This window comes from Odocoileus virginianus, chromosome 14 (assembly GCF_023699985.2).
Source record: "Odocoileus virginianus isolate 20LAN1187 ecotype Illinois chromosome 14, Ovbor_1.2, whole genome shotgun sequence".
Lineage (NCBI taxonomy): Eukaryota > Metazoa > Chordata > Mammalia > Artiodactyla > Cervidae > Odocoileus > Odocoileus virginianus.
In genome coordinates, this window is record NC_069687.1 from 32,705,813 (window position 1) to 32,731,049 (window position 25,237).

The 25,237-nt window shown below is 38.4% G+C and overlaps 1 protein-coding gene across 1 annotated transcript in view; it reads left to right on the forward strand.

The window, feature by feature from the left end:
- The window catches only part of WDR70 (WD repeat domain 70), a 276,786-nt gene that overhangs the window by 224,673 nt on the left and 26,876 nt on the right, over window positions 1-25,237 (forward strand). The window contains exons 11-13 of the mRNA XM_070476595.1: window positions 2,090-2,189; window positions 5,587-5,671; window positions 7,754-7,892. Coding sequence (XP_070332696.1) covers window positions 2,090-2,189; window positions 5,587-5,671; window positions 7,754-7,892 — 324 coding nt within the window. The remainder of the gene's footprint in view (window positions 1-2,089; window positions 2,190-5,586; window positions 5,672-7,753; window positions 7,893-25,237) is intronic.

The following is a 25,237-nucleotide window of genomic DNA, read 5'->3' on the forward strand; positions in this document are numbered from 1 at the left end:
TTGACTTTGTTTTCAAAATGTGGGGGTATTTTTCATTGTAGACTGTCCATATATTGATGTTTTATGCAAATTTAAGATCTCCTTTGGTTATCCAGTTTATTTCATGGAATAAAACTTTTTTTATTGGTTAAAGTGAAGTAAATGGATATTTTAAAAGCCTTTTGAAATTTTTTCCAGAATAAAAAAAAACTATCTTCAGGTGAAACTAAGATTTACATATAGCTGTTATATATCATTTCTGTATGATGAAATAAAATATTCCTGCTACAACTCTTCTTGTCTGGATTCAGATGAGATGTTAACACTTTCTTTGTCTTTGCAAACAGGTTCATCCTAAATTCCACAATAAACAAGGTGGCAGAGGTCGAGATGTTTAGATAGCATCACTGACTCAATGGACATGAACTTGAGCAAACTCTGGGAGATAGTGGAGGACAGGGAAGCCTGGCATGCTGGAGTCCATGGGGTCACCTAGTTGGACATACTTAGTGACTGAACAAAGTGAAGTTAATAATTGAAGAGCATATTTGATATAAAAATCTCAATCAAAATGAAACTGCCTGCTTGCTGTTGGGTTCATGCTGAAGTTTATATGATATGACTACTATGGGTTCTGTACCTTTTAATGTTCTGTATCCCACCTGATTGGTATATTATATGTGCATATTCAGTCACTTCAGTTGTGTCTGACTCTTTGCAACCCAGTGGACTGTAACTTGCCAGGCTCTTGTGTCCAGAGGATTTCCCAGGCAGGAATACTGGAGTGGGTTGTCATTTCCTACTCCAGGAGATCTTCCTGACCCAGTGATCAAACCCATCACTGGCATGCAAGATTGAACCCGTCTCTTGCATCTCCTGCTTTGGCAGGCAGATTCCTTAGCACTGCACCACCTGGTAAGCTGCTAACAGTAGCCAAGTCTCTGGGTCTCCTACCTGTCTTACTAGTCTTTTTTTTTTTTTTCCATTTATTTTTATTAGTTGGAGGCTAATTACTTTACATCATTATACAGAGCGAAGTAAGCCAAAAAGATAAAGACCATTACAGTATACTAACACATATATATGGAATTTAGAAAGATGGTAACGATAACCCTATATGCAAAACAGAAAAAGAGACTCAGATGTATAGAACAGACTTGTGGACTCTGGGAGAAGGCGAGGGTAGGATGTTACTAGTCTTTTATAGTCCAGGAAAAATATTTCTTCTTGTTTCTTCTTCCTATATCTAGAGTTACATTATTACAATCATTGATCTCATATAGAACTGCGTATCTGACTAAATGCTTCAAGTCGCTTAATCATCGTTATTTTTGCCACAGGCCCAGTCACACATTTGGTGATACAAGAAATAACAGTTTTGTAAAAGAGACAATATATAAATAATATAGTTAGCAGTATTAGTAAGGTCATAAGTAAGAATTTAAGTCAAGAACTTCCATTAGGTACAGGTACTTAAGGTACTTAATTCTCTGTGCTTAGTTTTCTAAACTGTAAAATGAAGGTAATCTTGTAGAGTAATTGAGAACACCATAGGCAAAAGATAGTGAAGGATATAGTGCCTAAGATATAGTAAGCATTGAGTAAAGTTAGCTGTCATCATTATCCACAGCCTTATCCTACATGTGATCCTACATGTGCACTAAAGATGCTTCAAGACTTAACAACCGTGTGCATGGTGCTTGACATATACTAGGAATACGATGATATTTTTTGAGTTAATAATATATTCATTAGTAATTTTTATTTATATTTATTCATTCAGATAACTATAGGAAATGGTCCCTAAAACTTTATAAGAAGAAGAACTCAGTGTGGGGCTAATCTTGTGTTGCTCAGAGCTTACTGAGGCAGTCTGAAAAATACCTCCTACTAGAACTTTAACCTTGTCTCTTCCTTTCTCTTATTAAAGCAAATGGATGTTTTAAAAGCCCTTTGAATTTTTCCAGAATTAAAAAAAAACCTATATTCAGATGAAATTATAGCTATTATGTATCATTTTCTGGATGATAAAATAAAATATTCTTGCCACAAAACTGTTCTGATTGGGATTCAGATGAGAAGTTAGCACTTTGCTTGTCTTTGCAAACAGGTTCATCCTAAATTCCACTATAAACAAGCTCATGACCCAGGCACAGATACTTCTTGCGTGACTTTTTCCTATGATGGTACTGTCCTTGCTTCTCGTGGAGGTAGGTTAAAAGCTTTCTTCTTGATGCGTTTCTATATATAAAATGATCATATTTAGCGCTAACAAAGATCACACTAATATCTTAGCACTTAGTAAAGCTAGCTGTGCTTTTGTTAATGGCCTTTGCCAGTCTAGTTTTTTTCATTACAATGCATTTTCAGCATGTCAATATTATTTTATTGGAAATTGCCAGGTAAAATTTAGAAAATATGTACTTTTTTGCCCAAGTTTCAATTTTACCTCCAAATTTCATCAGTATTTGGAACCTCCAAGGATGACCTCTGACATTATGGAATTTTGTAGATGATATTCTATATTCTTTCTATATTATTTTATAGTTCTGGGTCTGATATTTCAAACTCTTCTATTTACCGACCATTGATTTTTTTTCAGTTTAAACACTAACTCAATTTAGTTAATAAAAGTTGTATATCTGGATGTTATTTTTTAAATAGTTATGTAGTCCACTGTGATCGTATTGTATTGACAAGTTTACTTATCCACACTTATATGGTTGAATGTAGGTTGTTTCTAACTTTTTGCTAAATCTTTCTCAAATGAATAAGTGGTATACAAGGAAATAAGAAAATAATAAAGATAGCTTATGAACAAAGTGTTAGGGGGAAGTGTGGGGTGTGCCTGAGACTCTTCTAGTAGGCCTATTTTTGGGGAGAGGAGAGAATCAGGCTTCAGTAGGTTGGAGCCATGTTATAGATGACCTTAAATATCACATGAAGGATTTAGTCTTTATTCCGTAGACCAAATGAATCTAGCAATGTTATATTTATTCTCTCACATAGTTTATTCACATCTTTCATTTTCATATAACTTCTGTATGTTGAATCACCACTCTGAGCTAAGCATTATACTAGGTGCTTGGTATAAACTGTGGACCTCACAACAGAGTTCCTTTCCTGAAAGAAGAAAAGACCCTGATCCTGGGAAAGATTGAAGGCGGGAGGAGAAGGGGACGACAGAGGATGAGATGGTTGGATGGCATCACTGACTCGATGGACCTGAGTCTGAGTAAACTCTGGGGGTTGGTGATGGACAGGGAGGCCTGGCATGCTGCTGTCCATGGGGTTGCAAAGGTTTGGACATGACTGAGCGACTGAACTGAACTGATAGGGTTTAGTGAAAGCAAGGAAGACAGACATAGCATGGCTTTCCACTTAGTTTAACTGGTCCATGTTCCTTTACCCTTGGGGAGTCCATTCCAATTCTTTCTTCCCAGGAAGCCTTATATATTTTACCCTCATGTAATATTAAAAATCAGAGCACATGTACATGCATTTTCTATTTATGGTATACATGGCAAAATGGATATGCATAAAAATATATATATTTTGGTTTGGCAGTTCTAACCTATTTTTTGTTTTGTTTTATTTTTACTTTGTATTGGAATATAACCAATTAGCAATGTTGTCATAGTTTCAGGTGGATAACAAGGGGACTCAACCATACATATACATATATCCATTTCCCCCCAAACTCCCCTCCCATCCAGGCTGCCACATAACATTCAGCAGAGTTCCCTGTGCTATACAGTAGGATCTTGTTGTCTAACCTGCTATCTGATTCCTCAGATGACTCTTAATTAATACTATATACTCTATTCTTTGTGGGTTTCCCAGGTGGCATTAGTGGTCAAGAACCCACCTGCCAGTGCAGGAGTCATAAGTGACGCAGGTTCAATCCCTGGGTCAGGAAGATCCCCTGGAGGAGGGCATGGCAACCCTCCAGTATAGGCAAGTATAGGCAATACACTCCAGTATTCTTGCCTCGAGAATTCCATGGATAGGAAGCCTGGGGGACTGTGGTCCATAGGGTCACAAAGAGTCGGACGCGACTGAAGTAGCTTAGCACACATGCACGTGCTATATTCTTTACTTACCAGCAGTGATTTTTAGCCCAAGAGTATATCTGAATCTCCAGGAAGGTTTTTAAAATGGTAAGTGCACTACTTGAAAATTCTCACAGTAACTCATTCTTCCATCTCTAGAGGGGTACATCCAAATCTCCCGGGTAGAGTGGGGAGAGGCAAGGGGAATAAGAGAGGAGCATACTTTAAAAATTCTTCCTGTAGAGTTTGAAATAGGTCAGCCCTACTCAGTTGGCTATTACTGCCTTATAAGTATGAGATTAATTCCATTTCAGTCAAAGACATTTTAGTGATAATCTTTCCTTTCCCCTTCCACCCTATACTAGCTATTGGGTAACATGTCATCAGCAGAACATATCTGCTGTAGTCCATCATTTTCTTTCCTGGATGTATAGAATATGCCAGATGGACGTTTCTCTGTTCAGCAGAGTCCCCAGGGTGTTGTGAGGTGCTCCTGCTAGCTGCAGAACCTGCCAGGCTAGCTAAACTGTTTAATACAGATTAATGTTTTCTGTTTATTTGAGGATTGTGAGGATGGATAACCTTTTTCAAAGAGGCTGAAAGCAAAAACATGGATGTTACCAATTTCTTCCAGTATAAGCAGGTTGTGCTTATCTAGCCAGTTGTGGATTAGTGCACCTGCCAAAAGTTGGATTTCAGGCAGGATCGAAGGAGAAAGAATGAGGATTTTTATTGACCTCTCCTCTCACCTCACTTGCATCTGATACTAATTCCTTATTGGACCCCAGGGATTGAGGCAGGTCTCAGCTGTGGACACTGGGGAGCAAGAACAGCAAAGGTATTACCTATAAGAGTTCTGGCTTTCATTATGGACAGGAATTAGTTAGTAGCCTTATAGAAATATTTCAAAAGTGATTCTTTAAAGAATATTCATTATACTTTAAATGGCTTGGAAAAGCTGTACTCCCCAGCAAAGTGAAGAATGAGAGGCACAGATTGAGTTACCCTGCAGGGAATGGAATCACATGGCTCACCCTCATTAATGTTAATGGATAGTTTCACCCACACACAAGTGGGAAAAAGAATCTGTTGTGAATTGCACTATTTTCAGTCCTGATGGTTGTTAAATTAATATCTTCTTAAGAAGTCAAGTTTTGCACAAATACACCACAGGGAAACTACCATCTGCTTCACAGACAGTCACTCTTTAGAGAAGATTCTCCAGGGTTCCTCCTAGCCTACAGATGCTACATCAATCTGGAAAGTAATTTCTAGGAGGCTAGTTCATTATCCTGTACCTTTCTACTGTTCTCACAGCTCCTGCTCTCAGGCTCCCCAGTTAAACAGTAAAACATGTTATATGCATCCCCTTCCTTCCTCCTTCCCTCCTGCCTCTTTCCTTTCTCTCTCCCTCCCTCCCTCCCTCCCCTCCTCTCACCTGTCCTATGCTTAAGGTTATATACTAAGTTTAGCAAATTCTAAACATGGAACTTGTTCTTTTTTGGGGGGCAAAATTTATTTTCTGTCTTTTTTTTTCTTCTCATTCCTCTATCAGGTGATGATACATTAAAATTATGGGACATCCGACAGTTTAATAAGCCACTCTTTTCTGCCTCGGGTCTTCCCACAATGTTCCCAATGTAAGTAGCATCTTTTTAATATTTGATAAGCACAGGAGAATTGTAAAGTAACTTCTTCATCTTCATGTCAACTTATAGTATATGTCTTAGATCATCTAGAAAAGGGACTAGAGAGTGATTGAAATAGGTTTTTTGAAAGATGCGTTGTATTTTTTCTTTCATTTTGTACATTCTTCAGAATTTAAGATTTTATTTTTGAAGTTGAAATGATGTATGTTCATGTGTTTGTGTGTGAATATATACATTGTATGCACACATAGGGTCTTGGGATAGTGAAAACATTTTCAAGGATTGTTCTTTTAATAGATGACAGAGTAGGCCTACCTTTATTTTAAAATTTGAGTCCTCATAACATTAAACATTCAAAAAACTAAAATCATGGCATCTGATCCCATCACTTCATGACAAATAGATGGGGAAAAAGTGGAAATAGTAACAGGTTTTATTTTCTTGGGCTCCAAAATCACTGCAGACTGTGCCTGCAGCCATGAAATTAAGAGTTGCTTGCTCCTTGGAAGAAAAACTATGACAGACCTAGACAGCATAATAAAAAGCAGAGACATCCTTTTTCTGACAAAGGTCCACCTAGTCAAAGCTGTAGTTTTTCCACTAGTCATATATGGATGTGAGAGTTGGACCATAAAGAAGGCTGGGCACCAAAGAATTGATGCTTTTTCTCTGTGGTGCTGGAGAAGACTCTTGAGAGTCCCTTGGACTGCAAGGAGATCAAGCCAGTCAATCCTAAAGAAGATCAACCCTGAGTATTCATTAGAAAGACTGATGCTAAAGATGAAGCTCCAGTATTTTGGCCACCTGATGTGAAGAGCTGATTCATTGGAAAAGACCCTGATGCTGGGAAAGATTGAGGGCAAGAGGAGAAGTGGGTAACAGAGGACGAGATGGTTGGATGGCATCACCAACTCGATGGACATGAGTCTGAGCAAGCTCTGGGAGATAGTGAAGGACAGAGAAGCCTAGCGTGCTGCAGGCCATGGGATATCAAACAACCAGACATGACCTAGTGACTGAACAACAACCATAAAAGCAATTTTTCATAGTTACTGAACCTTTATGTATTATTTCTTCAATTTTTTCTTATCATCATTCCAATCAATAATTTGGTAACCTTCACTTATTCAGACTGTCTTGCTCTGGGTAGGTGAACACTGTAATCTCTGTTCTGCTAACTGAAGCTTTAAAGATTTTTCTGTGAGCAGCTGAGGTTGGGATTTGATGTCTAAGTCCCACAGTTGGTGCCTAAGCAAAATTTTCTGTTTTGGTTGAAATAAAATTTCACATCTGTATTAAATGATGACCAGGAAGGAGAGCACAATGGTAATGGAAGCAGCAAATGGAGGAAGCTGTATAATATCAGAGCACTAACTCCAGCATGGCCTGTGGCCCATGGTGTTTATCTGTTAAACAGATGGACAAACAAATGTGAATTTATAGCCAATATGAATGTTTTGAGCCGAGTGCCTGCTACAAGTAATGCTAACTACATAATGTCTTTGGCTCATGTCTTAGGTTATTCACAGTCAGCCGGACCTCTCATCCTCAAGAGCCGTTGAATCATAGCCATCAGTTAGGTTCCAGCAGTGCAGGCTGCTCCTCATTGCTCGGTGCTTAACTTGACAAAACTCAAATTATCTGAGAGGTAGTGCTGATGAAAATAGTTCTCAAACTGGTCAAAATCATTACCACTTAGACATTAGTCATACACTGTCTATTTGTGTAGACAGGATCTATGTCAATATTGAGTTTTTTCTCACACTCTATTTACAATAAAAGATATTATAATATTTAGAAATTAGAGCACAGATTCTGGAGTCAGACTAAATTCGAACCCCGGCTGCACCACTTATTTTTGTGATCTTGGACAAGATTCGTTTAACTTCTTTCCGCCTCAGTTTCCTCTTCAGTAAATGGGGATTTTAATGTAAGTGCCTGATGTATTATAAACCCTGTGTAAGAGTTGTCTCTTGTTACAGTGATGTTGTTTATGTTTTATTTAACTCACTCATTACTGCTCCTTTGTTGTGGGATCAGAAGCCTAACCTTATAAACTCGTGTTGTCTGCAGGACTGACTGCTGTTTCAGTCCAGATGATAAACTCGTAGTCACTGGGACATCTGTTCAAAGAGGATGTGGCAGCGGCAAACTTGTTTTCTTTGAGCGCAGGACTTTCCAAAGGGTGTATGAAATAGACATCACAGATGCGGTATGTACTTTCTTTCCTCCCAGCCTTGAGAAGAAAGTGAAGCTTGCCTCTTAGCCATCTTTGGTTTTGGTTTTGAAGCAGAACATAAGCTCTTGCCCTTACAGTGCAGTGGTAGCTGCTTTTTTACCTCCAACACAGAAATTATTAGTAAGTACATTGCAGAGTGGCTTGCCTACACTTGCCCCTCTCCTGACCCAGTATTTCCTATGGGCACACACCATAGTCAGAATTTCAGCTGGGCCTGGGGTGTTTACCTTCTCTGCCAACCAGTTTCAGGAGAGGAGAGGCAGATCATCATGTAGCATGCAGAAAGAAGCTTCCCACAGTGTGCGTGTTTGTAAGGATTCAGGGGTTATGGACAGAGTGAAAAGTTATACCCTCAGAATGTGATGAAGCGTATCATTATTTGAAATCTCTGGCAGAATTTTCCTTGTCAGAGTTGTCATTGAGGTAAGGTGTGGCTTCCACTGAGTTTAATTTCTGTTTAGTTATTGGAAGTTTAAAGCATTTCAGATTTAACTCCCAAATCCCCACCCCCTTAAGTTTTTTTTTACCTATGTATGTAAGTAGTAAAACACCAGCATGTGAGCATGCAGGCATTCATTCATTCATTGATATCTAGAGACTGGAGCCGTATGTAATACAATAATAGTGAAGATTCCCAGAGGAAAATCTGAGCTCCTTTAAAGTCTTTTAAAGTATGTATTATTATTTAGATGGGAAGGCAAATCATTGTTATATTTTGAGTACAAAACAGGCCAATTAATGTCTATGCAGATTTTCTTTGGCTCACTGTCAGATCCTTTTGTAATATCCTTTGTCTTAAGCATTGCTCTTCTGTAGGTTTCTCCTGTTGTTTGAGCTCGTTGTAAACAGTTGAGACATACCATGTACTTACATGATTCGGACCATTGGACCACTGTTTTTAAATTACCAGCAAAAAGTTCCTGTCTCTACTATTCTAGTATTACTATGGAGTCTTAAATTGTAGGCCCTAAATTTGAAACCATAGTGTAGTTAGTTAGAGACAGTGAACTGATGATGAGACTAATTCTAGATGAGTGCCTAAGTTTTATAGATTCTAATCTCATGAAATAATTTGAAATGTGCCAGCACAAAATAATACTTTGTTGGGGTGCATCCAGAAGCCAGCTGAAACACTGGAATCAAAGAAAAGCACTCTTTTTTAAAATTTTTATTTATTTATTTTCATTGGAGGCTAATTACTTTACAATATCATAGTTGTTTTTGCCATACATTGACATGAATCAGCCATGGGTGTACATGTGGCCCATCCTGAACCCCCTCCCACCTCTCTCCCCATCCCCTCCTTCAGGGTCATCCCAGTGTACTGGCCCTGAGTGCCTTGTCTCATGCATCAAACCTGGACTTACATTAAGTCTTAACTTAATTAAGTCTTCAACTTTAATCTCAAAAAATTAAATTATTATGATTGGTCACTCCAGAAGTAAGATGTTTATTTTTTTAATGGCTGCTGATGACTGTGCCTCTCAATATTATTCATGGGGTTATATTTTTAAAATAAAATTGAAATGTAAATAAATTAAGGGATATAGAAGTATGATTGTTTTTAAAGACATGTGGATTGGATGTCTTAAGTGTACAGATCATTCTGTTTGTTGTGTTGCTCTGAACTGCTTTTCTAGCTAGATCTCTTTCTCCATAGCACTTACCACACTTCACCTATTATATATTTGTTTTTTATCTGTCTACTTCCACTAGGACGTAAGCCCATGAGGGCAGAAACTTTGTTTTGTTCACTGCAATACCCCCAGTGCTTAGAACAGTGCCTAGCACATAGATGGCGCTTGTTTATTGAATGAATGAATGAATGGTCTACTTGGAAAGTGTGAGTAATGGATGTTGTAGAGCACAGGTGTGTCTGAGGAGTAAGGCAGGAGAGGAGTATCTGGAGATGGAAAGGTAAACTGACCTTGTATACCATGATACGGAAAAGGCAATGGCACCCCACTCCAGTACTCTTTTGCCTGGAAAATCCCATGGACAGAGCAGCCTGGTAGGCTTCTGTCCTTTCGCTAAGAGTCGGACACGACTGAGCGACTTCACTTTCACTTTTCACTTTCACAGATTGGAGAAGGAAATGGCAACCCACTCCAATGTTCTTACCTGGAGAGTCCCAGGGACGGGGGAGCCTGGTGGGCTGCCGTCTGTGGGGTCACGCAGAGTCAGACACGACTGAAGTGACTTAGCAGCAGCAGCAGCATACCATGATAAGAAAATGACTTTATCTTATGGCCTTTTTTTTTTTTTAAAAGCAAAGGAATAACACATTCAGAACCAGGTTTTAGAAGTTAATTTTTATTGAAGTGTGACGGTGAGATTTCCAAGATATAGTATTTATTTGTATATGTATAATTTAGGAGACTGGATTAATGTTCCCTATGATTTAAAAAAAGGTTTTAGAAGAAAGACACTGAGTCTGTCGGTGGTATGTTGAATTTAAAGTACCTTTAGGATGTCTGGGTGGAGACGTTCAGTAGACAGATGAGTAGATAACTTTGGTGCTTTAGAAGAAAAAAAGCACAGTTTTGGGGAGAAGTATTTATGGTTCACAGTTGAAATGTTGGTTGATGATTAGTTTGATCACAGAAAAGGGCATAAAGTTTAGAGGAGATGAGCCCTGGGAAACCAGAGTGTTTCAGGGATGAGCAAGTGAAAAAAAACAAACAGAAGAGTGAGTTCATTAAGGAAATAGAATTTACCATATACTGAATTATCTTCAGAAAGTCAGGTAAAAGATTTTGAGATCCATTTTAATAGATGGATGAAAAGAGAGCTTCAAATAGGGACAAAACCGTACACATTAAAGTGGCCTTTTAAATTACTGATTTAGGATTTGTCTGGGTTTTTTTTTTTTGGTTGTTAACATCAGACAGCATTGTTTTCTGTTTATATTGTAAAATGGTCCCCTAAAGGGACTTTAAACTGCCCCTTTGATTTTTTTTCTCAAGTTTTAAATCTTCTTGAAATGTAAGAAGATTAACAAATTCGTTCTTTGGGATGGATAAAGAGGCTGGACACTTTGCTAGAGGGGCCAAAACCCACCTCTTTTATTTAATTGTATTTTTGTCATTAAAAACCAGGTATGGATACCATGATGTTGAGGGGGTGGAATGAATTGGGAAATTAAGATTGACATGTAACACTCAGTTCATTTCAGTTCAGTTGCTCAGTCGTGTCCGACTCTTTGCGACCCCATGAATTGCAGCACGCCAGGCCTCCCTGTCCATCACCAACTCCCGGAGTTCACTCAAACTCATGTCCATCGAGTCGGTGATGCCATCCAACCATCTCATCCTCCGTTGTCCCCTTCTCCTCCTGCCCCCAATCCCTCCCAGCATCAGGGTCTTTTCCAATGAGTCAGCTCTTCGCATGAGGTGGCCAAAGTATTGGAGTTTCAGCTTCAGCATCAGTCCTTCCAATGAACACCCAGGACTGATCTCCTCTAGGATGGACCAGTTGGATCTCTGTGCAGTCCAAGGGACTCTCAAGAGTCTTCTCCAGCACCACAGTTCAAAAGCATCAATTCTTCTGCATTCAGCTTTCTTCATGGTCTAACTCTCACATCCACACATGACTCCTGGAAAAACCATAGCCTTGACTAGACAGACCTTTGTTGGCAAAGTAATGTCTCTGCTTTTTAATATGCTATCTAGCTTGGTCATAACTTTCCTTACAAGGAGTAAGCGTCTTTTAATTTCATGGCTGCAGTCACCATCTGCAGTTATTTTGGAGCCCAAAGAAATAAAGTCTGACACTGTTTCCACTGTTTCCCCATCTATTTGCCTTGAAGTGATGGGACCAGATGCCATGATCTTAGTTTTCTGAATGTTGCGCTTTAAGCCAACTTTTTCACTCTCCTATTTCACTTTCATCAAGAGGCCTTTTTAGTTCCTCTTCACTTTCTGCCACAAAGGTGGTGTCATCTGCATATCTGAGGTTATTGATATTTCTCCTGGCAGTCTTGATTCCAGCTTGTGCTTCTTCCAGCCCAGGATTTCTCATGATGTACTCTGCATATAAGTTAAATAAGCAGGGTGACAATATACAGCCTTGATGTACTCCTTCTCCTATTTGGAACCAATCGGTTTTTCCATGTCCAGTTCTAACTGTTGCTTCCTGACCTGCATATAGGTTTCTCAAGAGGCAAGTCAGGTGGTCCGGTATTCCCATCTCTTTCAGAATTTTCCACAGTTTATTGTGATCCACACAGTCAAAGGCTTTGGCATAGTCAATAAAGCAGAAATAGATGTTTTTCTGGAATTCTCTTGCTTTTTGGATGTAACACTACCATGTATAAAATAGATAACTAATGGCAACCTGCTCTATAGCTTTAACTCTACTGAGTACTCTGTGGTGACTGAAATTGGAAGGAAATCCAAAAAAGAGAGTATATATGTATACAGATAGCTGATTCACTTTGCTGTACAGTAGAAACTAACATAACATTGTAAAGCAACTATATTCCAATAAATATTAATTTAATAAAATAAATAAAAACCTGGTCCTCAAATACCTGTTGTAAGAAATGTCAGTGTAAGTATTAAGGAACAAAAACACCAGAATTGTCATTTCTTTGGAAATGCCACACACTGGTAAAATAAGGTCCTTAATTACTCTCTTGAGTTTTAATTTAGATAGAAGACAGCATTTCATATTCTTAACATCGGCATTTAGTTGTTTGCTTTTTTGACCTGGCACAGGCAGTGGTTGTGTTAGGTTTGTCCTGAAGTCGTTTACTTCAATGAAGTATGATTTTCTCACAATTTTTTAAAAAACTAAATAAATCCCTGCTACTAATTCACATGTCTGACTCTGTGCGACCCCACAGACAGCAGCCCACCAGGCTCTGGTCCTGGGGATTCTCCAGGCAAGAATACTGGAGCAGGTTGATATTTCCTTCTCCAGTGCGTGAAAGTGAAGTCAAGTCGCTCAGTTGTGTCCGACTCTCCGAAATCCCATGGACTGTAGCCTACCAGGCTCCACTGTCCATGGGATTTCCCAGGCAAGAGTACTGGAGCAGGTTGCCATTGCCTTCTCCGAAATAAATCCTTCGATAGTTACATGCTGGAATGCCAAGCTCACAACGTATATAGGGAACCAAACACTGTTTTCAGTTAGAGAATGTTAACAATCTGTATAATTAATTTCCTAATAACTAAAAACTGTCCTGTAATCTTCACAGTAAATATATTTAAAAAGAAAAACAATTATATTTTCCATATTTATTTTTGAAACAAATTTGTTTTTTTTTTTCCATTTATTTTTATTAGTTGGAGGCCAATTACTTTACAACATTGCAGTGGTTTTTGTCATACATTGAAATGAATTAGCCATGGATTTACATGTATTCCCCATCCCGGTCACCCCTCCCACCTCCCTCTCCACCCGATCCCTCTGGGTCTTCCCAGTGCACCAGGCCCGAGCACTTGTCTCATGCATCCAACCTGGGCTGGTGATCTGTTTCACCCTAGATAATATACATGTTTCGATGCTGTTCTCTTGAAACATCCCACCCTCGCCTTCTCCCACAGAGTCTAAAAGTCTGTTCTATACATCTGAGTCTCTTTTTCTGTTTTGCATATAGGGTTATCGTTACCATCTTTCTAAATTCCATATATATGTGTTAGTATACTGTAATGGTCTTTATCTTTCTGGCTTACTTCGCTCTGTATAATGGGCTCCAGTTTCATCCATCTCATTAGAACTGATTCAAATGAATTCTTTTTAATGGCTGAGTAATATTCCATGGTGTATATGTACCACAGCTTCCTCATCCATTCGTCTGCTGATGGGCATCTGGGTTGCTTCCATGTCCTGGCTATTATAAACAGTGCTGCGATGAACATTGGGGTGCATGTGTCTCTTTCAGATCTGGTTTCCTCGGTGTGTTAGAACTAAACAGACATTTCTCCAAGGAAGACATACAGATGGCAAAAAAACACATGAAAAGATGCTCAACATCACTCATTATCAGAGAAATGCAAATCAAAACCACAATGAGGTACCATTACACGCCAGTCAGGATGGCTGCTATCCAAAAGTCTACAAGCAATAAATGCTGGAGAGGGTGTGGAGAAAAGGGAACCCTCTTACACTGTTGGTGGGAATGCAAATTAGCACAGCCACTATGGAAAACAGTGTGGAGATTTCTTAAAAAGCTGGAAATAGAACTGCCATATGAAGCAAATTTTTAAAAAATGTTTTAGTTGCACACTGCATTGTCATATTTTTTGAAAATTTTTCTTTTTCTGTTCAGGGTAGAGAATCTCAACGCTCTTCAACTAGCAGATGACAAGTGTCTAATATTTACTAATTTTACTCAATGCTGTTGTAGACATTTTACAGTTTTGCTGAAATTATTTTTAGATGTTTCCTTTGTAGTCTAATTTTGTTTGTTCAAGTTGAAAAAAAACGTATATCCTCATTTATCATCTAATTCTCTGTAATTTGAGTAATGTGCATAGCCTCTTTTTTAAGATAAATTCCAGAATATAAGTTGATCTTGAGTTTATAAGCTCACTTTTGTGTTTGTGTAAGAGGGGACCCTAGAATTTTTATATATTGTGTAAAAAGCATTCATTACTCTATTTTATGTGGGGAATAAGCATTGGAGAAAAGGGATGGACAAGATGTAATTTGAGATGACCTATCATTTTTTTTAAAGTAATTACATTTAGAAGAAACATAGGAAATTTTAAGTCTTCTCAAAATTCCAAGTATTTTGGGAAATGCTCTGAAATACATTTTAAACTGTTATTAGCTTTGTGATTTTTCATCAAACTACTATACTTTGTTGCAGAATAACTAATAAAATTTCCTTTTTCCCTCATATAAATAAGTCAAGGGAGGGACATGGTGTATGCAATTGTGCTAGCATATTACCACTGACACTCTTTCACCCAAGCATGTTGAAATAAAGCTGGTTTGAGCTGGTATTATTGAAATGTGGCCTCTTTTCCTCAGTTACTTTGGACAGTAATTTAAAAGATAGAAGACCTTCCCTTAAGTAAGGAAGAAAAAAAGTCAGAAATTTCCCACTTGATCCTGACTTTTCTTCTAGTTTGTTTGTTTGCTTAAGTAGTTTTTTGAGGAACCTCAGGGTCTGTGAACACTGAGCGAACAAAATGAGGAAAAGAAAGAGAAAAACTAACCTCTATTTTAAAAACATAGCTATAGCATCTCGCACAGCTGAGCTAGCCTTTGGCTGCTGAACAGAAGGGAAGGTTAGAGAAATTAGATTTGATATTTTCAACTAGACTGCCTTAGGCATTTCAAAGTTGATTGAGAATCTTAGTACCTATATAAGAAAGGTTATAGTAAAGGCCTTTTAAGGAAGACAAAAATTCATTTGTGATTATTTAAAAAAATATTTGATTATCTTTAGGAGCATTTTTTAATCATTGAAGAGACTAGATGGCAAAGAACAGGGATTATCTTAGAGTTTTGTTTCTTTCTACCCTTGTTTGTTCTCTGGAATCTTCTTTTCCTCAGAGAGATGAAATTTGGATTCTACACACTTAATGCCTACCTATCTACAGGCTATAATCTCTACCCCTTAATTATCATGGTTGCAAAATACAGAATTATTGTTAAAAGTATGTTAATTAAGTAATAGTTTATATATTTCCCAAAAGGTGGGAAAGTTTCTTATTTCAGACCTATTTATCTGACTTATAAAGATAGCCTACTGCATAAGAAGGTAAGGTCCGTATTTTGTAAAAAAAGAAATTGCTTTAAGAAAACAAAAATTTTCCATAAAAATACCAACTGTGTTTCCTTCTTTAGGTGAAGTTCTGAAGAGAACTTGAGTTCACATTATTTTTCTTTACCTTGTAAGATATGATTCTTGATATGTACACACATTCTTCCTATATACATTGCAATGAGGACTATATCAGATTAGCCTTTTCAATATATAATATTATTTATTTATTTTTGGCTGTGCTGGATCTTTGTTGGGGGCAAGTGGGGAGCGGGGGCTACTCTCTAGTTGCGGTGGGTGCGTGGACCTCTCATTGCAGTGGTTTCCCCTGTTGCAGAGCGCAGGCTCCAGGGTGCCGCCTTCAGTAGTTGCAGCTCCCGAACTTTAGAGCACAAGCTCAGTAGTTATGGCACATGGGCTTAGTTGCTCCATGGCATGTGGGATCTTTCCAGATCAGGGATTGAATCCTTATCTCATGCATTGGCAGGCAGATTCTTTACCATTGAGCCACCAGGGAAACCTCAGATTAGCTTTTTTTTTGAGATTTTCTGATTATAAAAGTAGTATAACAATGCAGAAGGGATCACTGAGAAATTATTATCATATTACCCATAGACTATACCAAATATGACATTTACATTAATAAATTTTGATGTCCAGAAAATTGCTGTATGTGTTAATATATGATATGACTTGTAACATATAAAATGAAAGGATTACCACTTCCATTTCATATAAAAGTTTTTGTGTTCTTATTAGAAGAGAATATTGTTTTCTTAAATCCAAAGAGATTGAAGAGAGATAAATGGATATAATGGGGCCATGAAGTAATAGACCCTTCATGAATCTGTTTATCTCAGTAAGTGTGAGGGACGTGCTGACTCTTCACACTGCAGTTACCCCGTGTTGTTTGTACACGTGATGGAAAGCAGAAAGGCCATTCAAATGAATGGATAGTCCACGGAGTCCTCAGAATTGGCTTTGGAATGAGGCTTTGTTCTCATACTTGAATACAGGTATAGCTGTTCTGGGAATTTACTTCGAACTTAATTAATTAATGAAGCTGTGGCTGTGAACGCTTGTCTCTGAAGGAGCTGAAGAACTCTGCTCTTCCATTTTGTACTGACAGACTAATGATCTGTCTTACTAGTCCCAGCTCAGGCCGAATCGCACCTCTTTAAATGCTTTCTAGAAATAGACAAGTCAAGTGGTCTCTTTGCCCAGTCAGGAACTTAAAGAAACTAGTACACAGAGGGAACTTGAGCTATAGGCAGTGCAAATGCCAACTGAAAATGAAAGAAAGACTATATTTGGCATTTATCTGCTTTCTAAAATACAGTGAAATCTTTTTTAATGTGAAGCACAAGGGAATGGAAAAAAATAGACTTTGGGTTAAACTAGCTTTCCATTATCTGATTTTTATTAAAGAGCAATCAGGCTGCTTGGTTGGCTAGGAAATATAAGTTGCTTTGAATTATGTATTATTTTAAATAAAGCAATATCAGCTTAATGAAATTCACTTTCTTAGGAAGATTAAACAATGTAAATTCTAGATGGGTCCTGATCAGTATGTTTGTATTTAGTAAAATGTGTCTCTTCTCCCATTGCCAAATGATAAGACAGTTTACTCAACCTAGGTTTATTGAGCATTTGCTCACTAGAAACAAAAAAGGGTGTGTGTGCACCTGTGTATTTCCTGGCCTTCTGAGGTATATTAATATTTGAAAGGAACCTGGAAGTAAATAGAGGATGATGGAGTTTTAGTGTCAATTTGCCAGCACAGCAATTACATGGTTCTTTTTGCAGTACTGCCTTTTTCCCAGGTCCTGAGCTAACTTCCAGCCTGGTAACTAGGATGATGCTTTACTGTAAAGCACAGTGATCAGTCAGTGCTACTTTCTGTAAGAATATTTTCTTTAATTAGTGATGAAAAGAGATGCAATTGGGCTAGGATGGAAAAACAATATTGCAATTTTACTACTTTTGTGATTTGACTTACTAAACCCTTTCTTGAAATTTCCTGAAGGAGGCAGCATACAAACCAGAGTTCAATTTAAATAGTGACTAGAACTCAGCTAGAATCTCCTGCTAAGTTAACCTCACAGTGTACAGGACACCATACTGGTGTCTGTAAGGTGTGATTAAATTACTTCTCATTTCACCTAATGGTATTATGCTATGGATGTTCCAGGACAGTAGTTCTCAGGATTTAAAGAGTGCAGTTGAGTGTTCATCTGTAGGCATATGAGAGTAGAAAGGAAAGAAATCACCAATTTCATGGTGGTTTAACTATTAATGTCTGCCTTAACGGTGGTGGTGGTTTAGTCGCTCAGTCATGTCTGATTATTTGCTACGGACTGTAGCCCACCAAGCTCTCTGTCCTTGGAATTTTCCAGACAAGAATACTGGAGTCGGTTGCCATTTCCTACCCAGGGATTGAACCTGCGTCTCCTGCATTGCAGGTGGATTCTTTACTTGCTGAGCCACTAGGAAAGCCCAATATCTACCTTATCAAATTTTAAAATGTTTTACATAAGGAAAATGAAAGGAACAAGTTTAGTAGTATTGATTATTATTTTTAAAGTGATTTTTGGCCCCTATAGTTTCCTGTAATCCCATCAGTACAGTTTGTACAATCAGTACAAACAGAACAGTTCCCTTACCCCCAAACACTCCTTCGTGCCATCCCTCTGTAGTCTCACTCTTACCCCTCACCCTCTCCTTATCCCTGGTGTTCATTGGTCTGTTATTCATCCCTTTAGTGTTGACTTTTCAAGAATGTCATGTACATGGACTCACAGTGTGTGTAGCCATTTTAGATCAACTTCTTTCGGCAGCATCCATTGAGATTCATCCAGGTCAGTTGTGCGTATCACTGACTTGTTACATTTTATTGCTGAGTGGTATTCCACTGTATGAATATAGCACAGTTTGTTTATCTATTAAAGGACATTTGGTTATTTTTAATTTTGGGAGATTTTGGATAGAGCTGTTGTAAGCATTCATTTATGGGCTTCCCTGGTGGCTCAGCCCTAAAAAATCTGCCTGCAATGCAGGAGACACAGGTTAGATCCCTAGGTCAGGAAGATCCCCTGGAGAAGGAAATGGCAACACACTCCAGTGTTCTTGCTTGGGAAATCCCATGGACAGAGAAACCTGGCAGGCTACAGTCCATGGGGTTGCAAAAGAGTTGGACTTGACTTAGCAACTAAACCACAACAATAAGAATCATTCATTGTGTGAACATAATTTTTCATTTCTCCAGGGCAAATACCTAATAGGCTTGCTGGGTCATATGGTGAATGAATATTTATTTTTATAAGAAACTTCCAAGCCGTCTTCAGATAAGCAGTATTATTTTGCATTCCCACCAACAGTATATGTGTTTTTACTTGCTCTGCATCCTCACCAACTTTGTATTGTAACATTTTTATCTTATACATTCAAACAGGTGTTTGAAATGCTTTCTCATCATAGTTATAATTTGTTTTCCTAATGACCAGTGAGGGCTTCCCTGGTAGCTCAGCTGGTAAAGAATCTGCCTGGATGCAGGAAACCCTGGTTCAATTCCTGGGTCAGGAAGATCCCCTGGAGAAGGGATAGGCTACCCACTCTAGTATTCATGGGCTTCCCTGGTGGCTCAGTCGGTGAAGAATCCACCTGCAATGTGGGAGACTTGACTATCTTCATGTGTTCATTTTCTATGATTATATCATCCTAGGTGAAGTGCCTGTTCAAGTCTTTCGCCCAGTTTTAAATCAGGTTTGTTTCGTAGTGTTAATTTTGAGCCTTTTATATATTCTAGATACCAAGTTCTTGGGATAAATTCTCCTGGTCTGTTGGTTGTTTTTTCTTGTTCTTAATAGAATCCCTCAAAGGAAACTAATTTTGAAAAAGTCTAAATTATCAGTTTTTCTTCATTTATAGAATGTAGTTTTGCTGTAACATCTAGGAACTCCTTGACTGACCCCAGCTCATGCAGATTTTCTTCTGTGTTTTCTTCTAAAAGTTTTATGGTTTACTGTGGTTCTTTTTGGGTGTGTGGTTTATTTTGAGCTAATTTTTGTGTTATAGAGTGAGCTATAGGTTGAGGCAGGGCCAGGACTAGAGTCAGACTCAAACAGAAAATAGAAGAAGGTGTCAAAAAACTCAGTAATAAAAACAAATTAACATTTTAATGCAACATTATAAAAAATAAAAATAATGCAAAAAATTCACGATGAGTAAAATTCCAATACTCTAAATAAAAATGGGAACAGTGACAGTGCTATGTCAAGCCATATTGAGATGAAAGGAAAAGTAAGTTGAACTGAGGCTGTCTTAATTTAAAATTTTGATATTTTGTTCATCACAGTTTTTTTAGGGGGCCAGGAGGTAGGGTGAAGTACAAGAGTTGGAGGAAATAGTAAACTTGATGCTGCTTCAGTAGTAGTTTGAGTTCTAGACTAATTTCCCAGTCCACCTACTCCTATTTTCTTGTCAAAATCCTCAAATTTAGGTTTTATAACTGCATTCAGAGAGAGAGACTGGGTGGAATGTGATCCCTCTGTTTCACCCAGCACCAGGAACTTTTTTTAATTAAAAAATGGTAACAATGATGGAAAACACTGTATGAAATAAATAATTAAATAGTACAAATTGCAGCAGATGTGCCTAGGAGGAATTGTCTAAGATCACCGCACATCTGCAGGGGCATTCATATTATAGGAAATAAATTAATCTCTTTGGTCCTAGTGCAAGTCCCCTCTCCCATGCTAGTGATAGGTTCCCTTCATGTAACTGCCACAGGCAAAGCTGCTGGCTTTTGCTGCATTAGCTGGGGTATCAGGCATACTGTAACTGCTTTGTGCTTAGTCATTCAGTTGTGTCCAACTCTTTGTGACACCCTGGACTGTAGCCCGCCAGACTCTTCTGTCCATGGGGGTTCTCCAGGCAAGAATACTGGAGTGGGTTGCCATGCCCTCCTCCAGGGGATCTTCCCAACTCAGGGATCAAACCCAGGTCTCCCACATTGCAGGTAGATTCTTTACCATTTGAGCCACCAGGGAAGTCCATGAATACTGGAGTGGGCAGCCTATCCCCTCTCCAGGGGGTCTTCCCTGACCGAGGAATCAAACCAGGGTCTCCTGCTTTGCAGGTAGATTCTTTTTTGCTTAGTGTCTCAATATTGTTGTCCAGAGCCCATCTTCTTGCCTACTTGAGGACTACGACTCAGCTCTCTTATATGAAAATTAGACTTTTAACAGAAGATTTTACAACCTCCCTAAAAAGCTCATTTCTGTTTATAAAAACTCTTATTATCATCAGACCTTTTTTTCCCTTTACTTTTAGCCTGCATTCTCATGCTTAGAGCCCACATCCTTTACTCTAGTCCTCAAGGAATTAGAGAACAGCTGGTCAACATCCTCTGTTTCCTTGAAGATTATAAAGTTACTGTTCTGTCTTCTCTTGTCTAAGTGAACTAAACTTAGTTGATATTGTTATTTTAACATTTTCTTATGGGTCGTATTTTCTCAACACTTCTGTTACCTTTGATACTCTTTTTTCAGCTATTTCTAGATTCTCCAGTGAGCAAACTGGAGTAAGGGGCTCCTTGGTGCCATGTGAGTGGGCAGAACATTATATTCCTAGGGTTAGAACAATATATGGCACATAGTAAGTGTTTGGTGAACATGTATTTGTTAATTTTGCTTTACCTTTTATTATATTTTATTCTAGTATACTCTTATTGGGACTTACTATCATAGCCTATTCCATGCCAGCTTCTCTTGCTTTTGTTTTTGTTAATAGTTTTTTCTAATTAATTTGGAATTTCAGAACATAAATATGTTTTCTTTTAGATTTGATGAAAGAAGTACAGATTTTTGTCTGCTTCTTTAAAACTTGAGGTGATCCTTTTTCAGACTTACTAAAAATAGCTATGTTTTGAATTCAGTAGAGGTAGCAGATTTACTGTGGATGCTTAAAATACTGGTAATCTAAAACTCTAATGAATATCATGTTTTGGTTCTTATACTGTTAATGAATATGACCTGTTTCCTGGGTCTGTTTTGTAGAACACACTCTGCTTTGAAGTAAAAGTTATTTGTCGGAATTTGTCACTGTGTTTTATCAAAAGTCCAGTCTCTATTCTCCCTTAGAAGACAAATTCTGGTGAGCTTATCACCTCTTTTCTGTTCTCATTTCCAGTCCCTTTTCAAAGAACAGTTTATAATTTTAACGGGTAGACTCTTAGTTCAGGAGCAGTTATTTAGATTTTCTATTCAACATTCTCTTCTTTGAAATAATGTTTACTGTAGGAATCCTGTTTCAAAGCCTATAGTAAAAAAAAAAAAAAAGCCTATAGTGAGTGTCTTTTCCTATAGTTATCTATTTGACAGTGATCTCATTTCAGTTCAGTTCATTCGCTCAGTCATGTCTGACTCTTTGTGACCCCATGGACTGCAGCACGCCAGGCTTCCCTGTCCATCGCCAACTCCCAGAGCTTGCTCAAACTCTAGTCCATCAAGTCGGTGATGCCATCCAACCATCTCATCCTGCCTTCAGCCTTTCCCAGCATTAGGGTCTTTTCTAAGGAGTCACTTCTTCACATCAGGTGGCCAAAGTATTGGAGCTTCAACTTCAGCATCAGTCCTTCCAGTGAATGTTCAGGACTGATTTCCTTTAAGATTGACAGATCTGACTGATGTCATGAGGAGCCTATCAGATCCTCCTTCAGACTTCATAAATCACTGAAGAATGAGGAGTCAAAGAAGGTCTTGTCCAGTTTAATAGTTTATTCATTTTCTAGTATCATTTAACTCTGCAACATGCTGTATTAAAAGGCATCTTCTACTTACTTGGTGTCAGCAGTCTCAAGGAAATGTGTTCTGTGTACTATTTTACTTCTATTTGTAGTCCTTCAAAACAAGAGAAACAGCCAGTGTTTCCCTTTTGATTAATTAGAAACTTTTAATTTTCCTTCTCTACACAAGAATTTGGTGTTTTATATAATTGGCATTTAAGCAGATCTATACACTTCCTTGTATAGACAGGATTGCCAAGAATGGCAAACCTGGATGAAGACTCACCTAGTAGATAACACAATCCTGAAGGAGAAACATACTGGACTCCATAAAAATGTCAAAAAAAAGAGAGGTTGATTTTGTAGACAGGTCAATTTTGTCAGTGTTCAGAATGACACAGTATTCTTTATAAAATGTAGAAACATATAATACAGTAACGACAGCTCTCTGTTGTCCAGCTCCAGCACCACACCACACCCCACTGAGAGAAGACCAAGGAAAGGACTTTATGCCTTGTAGGATTTTCTATGACAGACTTTCCTCTCCCAACCAGAATTTGATGAGTGCTCTTTGGTAACAAATTTTCCAGCTGTTCTATCAGAATTCTGGCCAGACTTCTACAATTTATTAGTGTGGGAAACAAAGAGTTCTATAATTAAGGCATAATCCCAGGATAGTGTTTTCCCCTTATCTGGAGTGCTAGATCATCTTGTATCATAAGGGGTTTTGAGACCACCCCAAAGGGCTCAATAAAAGAGTATAATGTATAACACTTCTTTACCTATACTATATTAAAACAAATAGTGCTTTACATATCCTGTATAGTTCATCTCTAAAGACTCAGGTTCTCCTACAGTTTTTTTGTTTTACATGCTTGATGATTTCTAAGATCTGATCATATATATCTCCTGTCTAGTAGTTAGGGACTTAAAGCTTTATCCATTTGTGCTTTGTTTATTTACATAAAGAAAAGATTTATGCTTATTATCTTTATGCCCATCTTGAACTATTGCTAAATGAAGAAGGGTGAAGTGGTCTGGGTCTGTGTAGATTAGATCGAGAGATGGCCTTAGGTAGTGCTTCCCAAGCTTTTTCACAGCCTGGTGCTCATAATAGATGATACTATGTGATATTACAGACAAACCCACTCTTTACTGGTGCTGACTTGCCTGAGGCTATAGTGCCCTAGGCCCCTCTCAACCCCCCGGGCTCCATATCTTGGCACACTTGATCCATCCTGTGCCCACTAGTACGGAATTCTATGAGAATTTTGGGAATGTGCCTGCAGTAAGTGCTGTTTCTAGGTGATCCACGGCTGGTGTCACTCACCCTGGAGACTCTAACTTCCTGCCACCTATTTGTTTCCTGCTCCCAAACTGTCATTAATTAAAATAATTATCAGATTTCTTCAGTCATTATTTGTCCTTTTTTTTTCCTGCCTTTGTAAGTTCTTCTCAAATAGCAGACTGGAGCAAACTGACGTTTAGTGTTTTGAATTAGATGAAGAAGATTGTATTTAATTTTCTTACCCAAGAGACCTTCAGTTTTCTCTGAGAACTTTTTCTCGTGATGAAATTCTTTAGTCGAATTTATTATCAGCTACAGATGTGATTCATTTTGTGCCAAGGACAATTACCAGGTTCCAGATTTTTACTGCTTTAACAGTTACCTTAATTTTAGAGCAGAGTCTGTAAATGAACTGATTTTAATAAATGCATAGATGCCAGTTTTAAAAAAGTTTTCACCAAGGCTTCCCTGGTGGCTCAGATGGTAAAGAATCTGCCTGCAATGCAGCAGACCCGGGTTTGATCCCTGGGAAGATCCCCTGGAGAAGGAAATGGCAACCCACTCCAGTATTCTTGCCTAGAGAATTCCATGGACAGAGAAGGCTGGCTGCAGTCCATGGGGTCGCAAAGAGTCAGACACAACTGAGCTACTGACATTTTCACTTTCTTTTCAAAAAGCATAATCTGTGCATCCGTACCAGATATTTATGGTAGGTATAGAGCAACGCTTTTCCTTGTTTGTTTGTTTTCAACAACCCCTACCTTTATAAAAGTGCCACGGCATTTCCTCTTTTCACCATTGGTCTTCTGTCTGGTTTATCAGAGAGAGAATTGTTTGGGGCAGGGAAGAAGGGAGATTAAGAAGATTTTCAGTGAAGAGTGACAATTGCTACCTGTCTGGCCCTCTGATGGAACTTCCTTAGAGTTGGAGGAATGTGGAGGGGGAGAAATGGATAGGCACATGCTCACTTAGAAGAGCAGAGAAAATGTCTTTAAATATTTTTGTTTGAGGGGTATTTCCGTGAAGATCAGGTGGGTGTTGAGGAGTCTTATTTATTGTAGACAAAAGTTTACTCAGCAGGTTTGCTTCCTGAACTTGAAAGGAGTGAAACTAAACCCGATGGCCCAAGCATACTGCAAAATAATCCAAGTTTGGGAAAAGCAAGGCTTTGGGAGGACAAGACAAATAACCTGGAAAAGTTTAAAGCATTCCTACCTGACTCTTCTACCTACCTGGTTCAGTATTTTAATGTGGAAAGCAATTTTTCTTTCTCTGTGAAATAAAGCTTGGGTTTGTGCAAATCACCGGTACCTTTCCAATTTCATCTGCCTTCTTTTTCTTCATTTTGGACTCACATCTCGATCTGTGTTCTTAAACTTGGGCAGCAGCATATACATGGACTTTCAGATGTATCGGGCAGTCCTGAGGGTGTGCACGGCCATGAAACTGCCTCTACACACATGTGCAAAACTGTGTGACAGTCTCCTTCATGGAAATGTGTGAGGCTCTTACCTTTGAAGATTTTG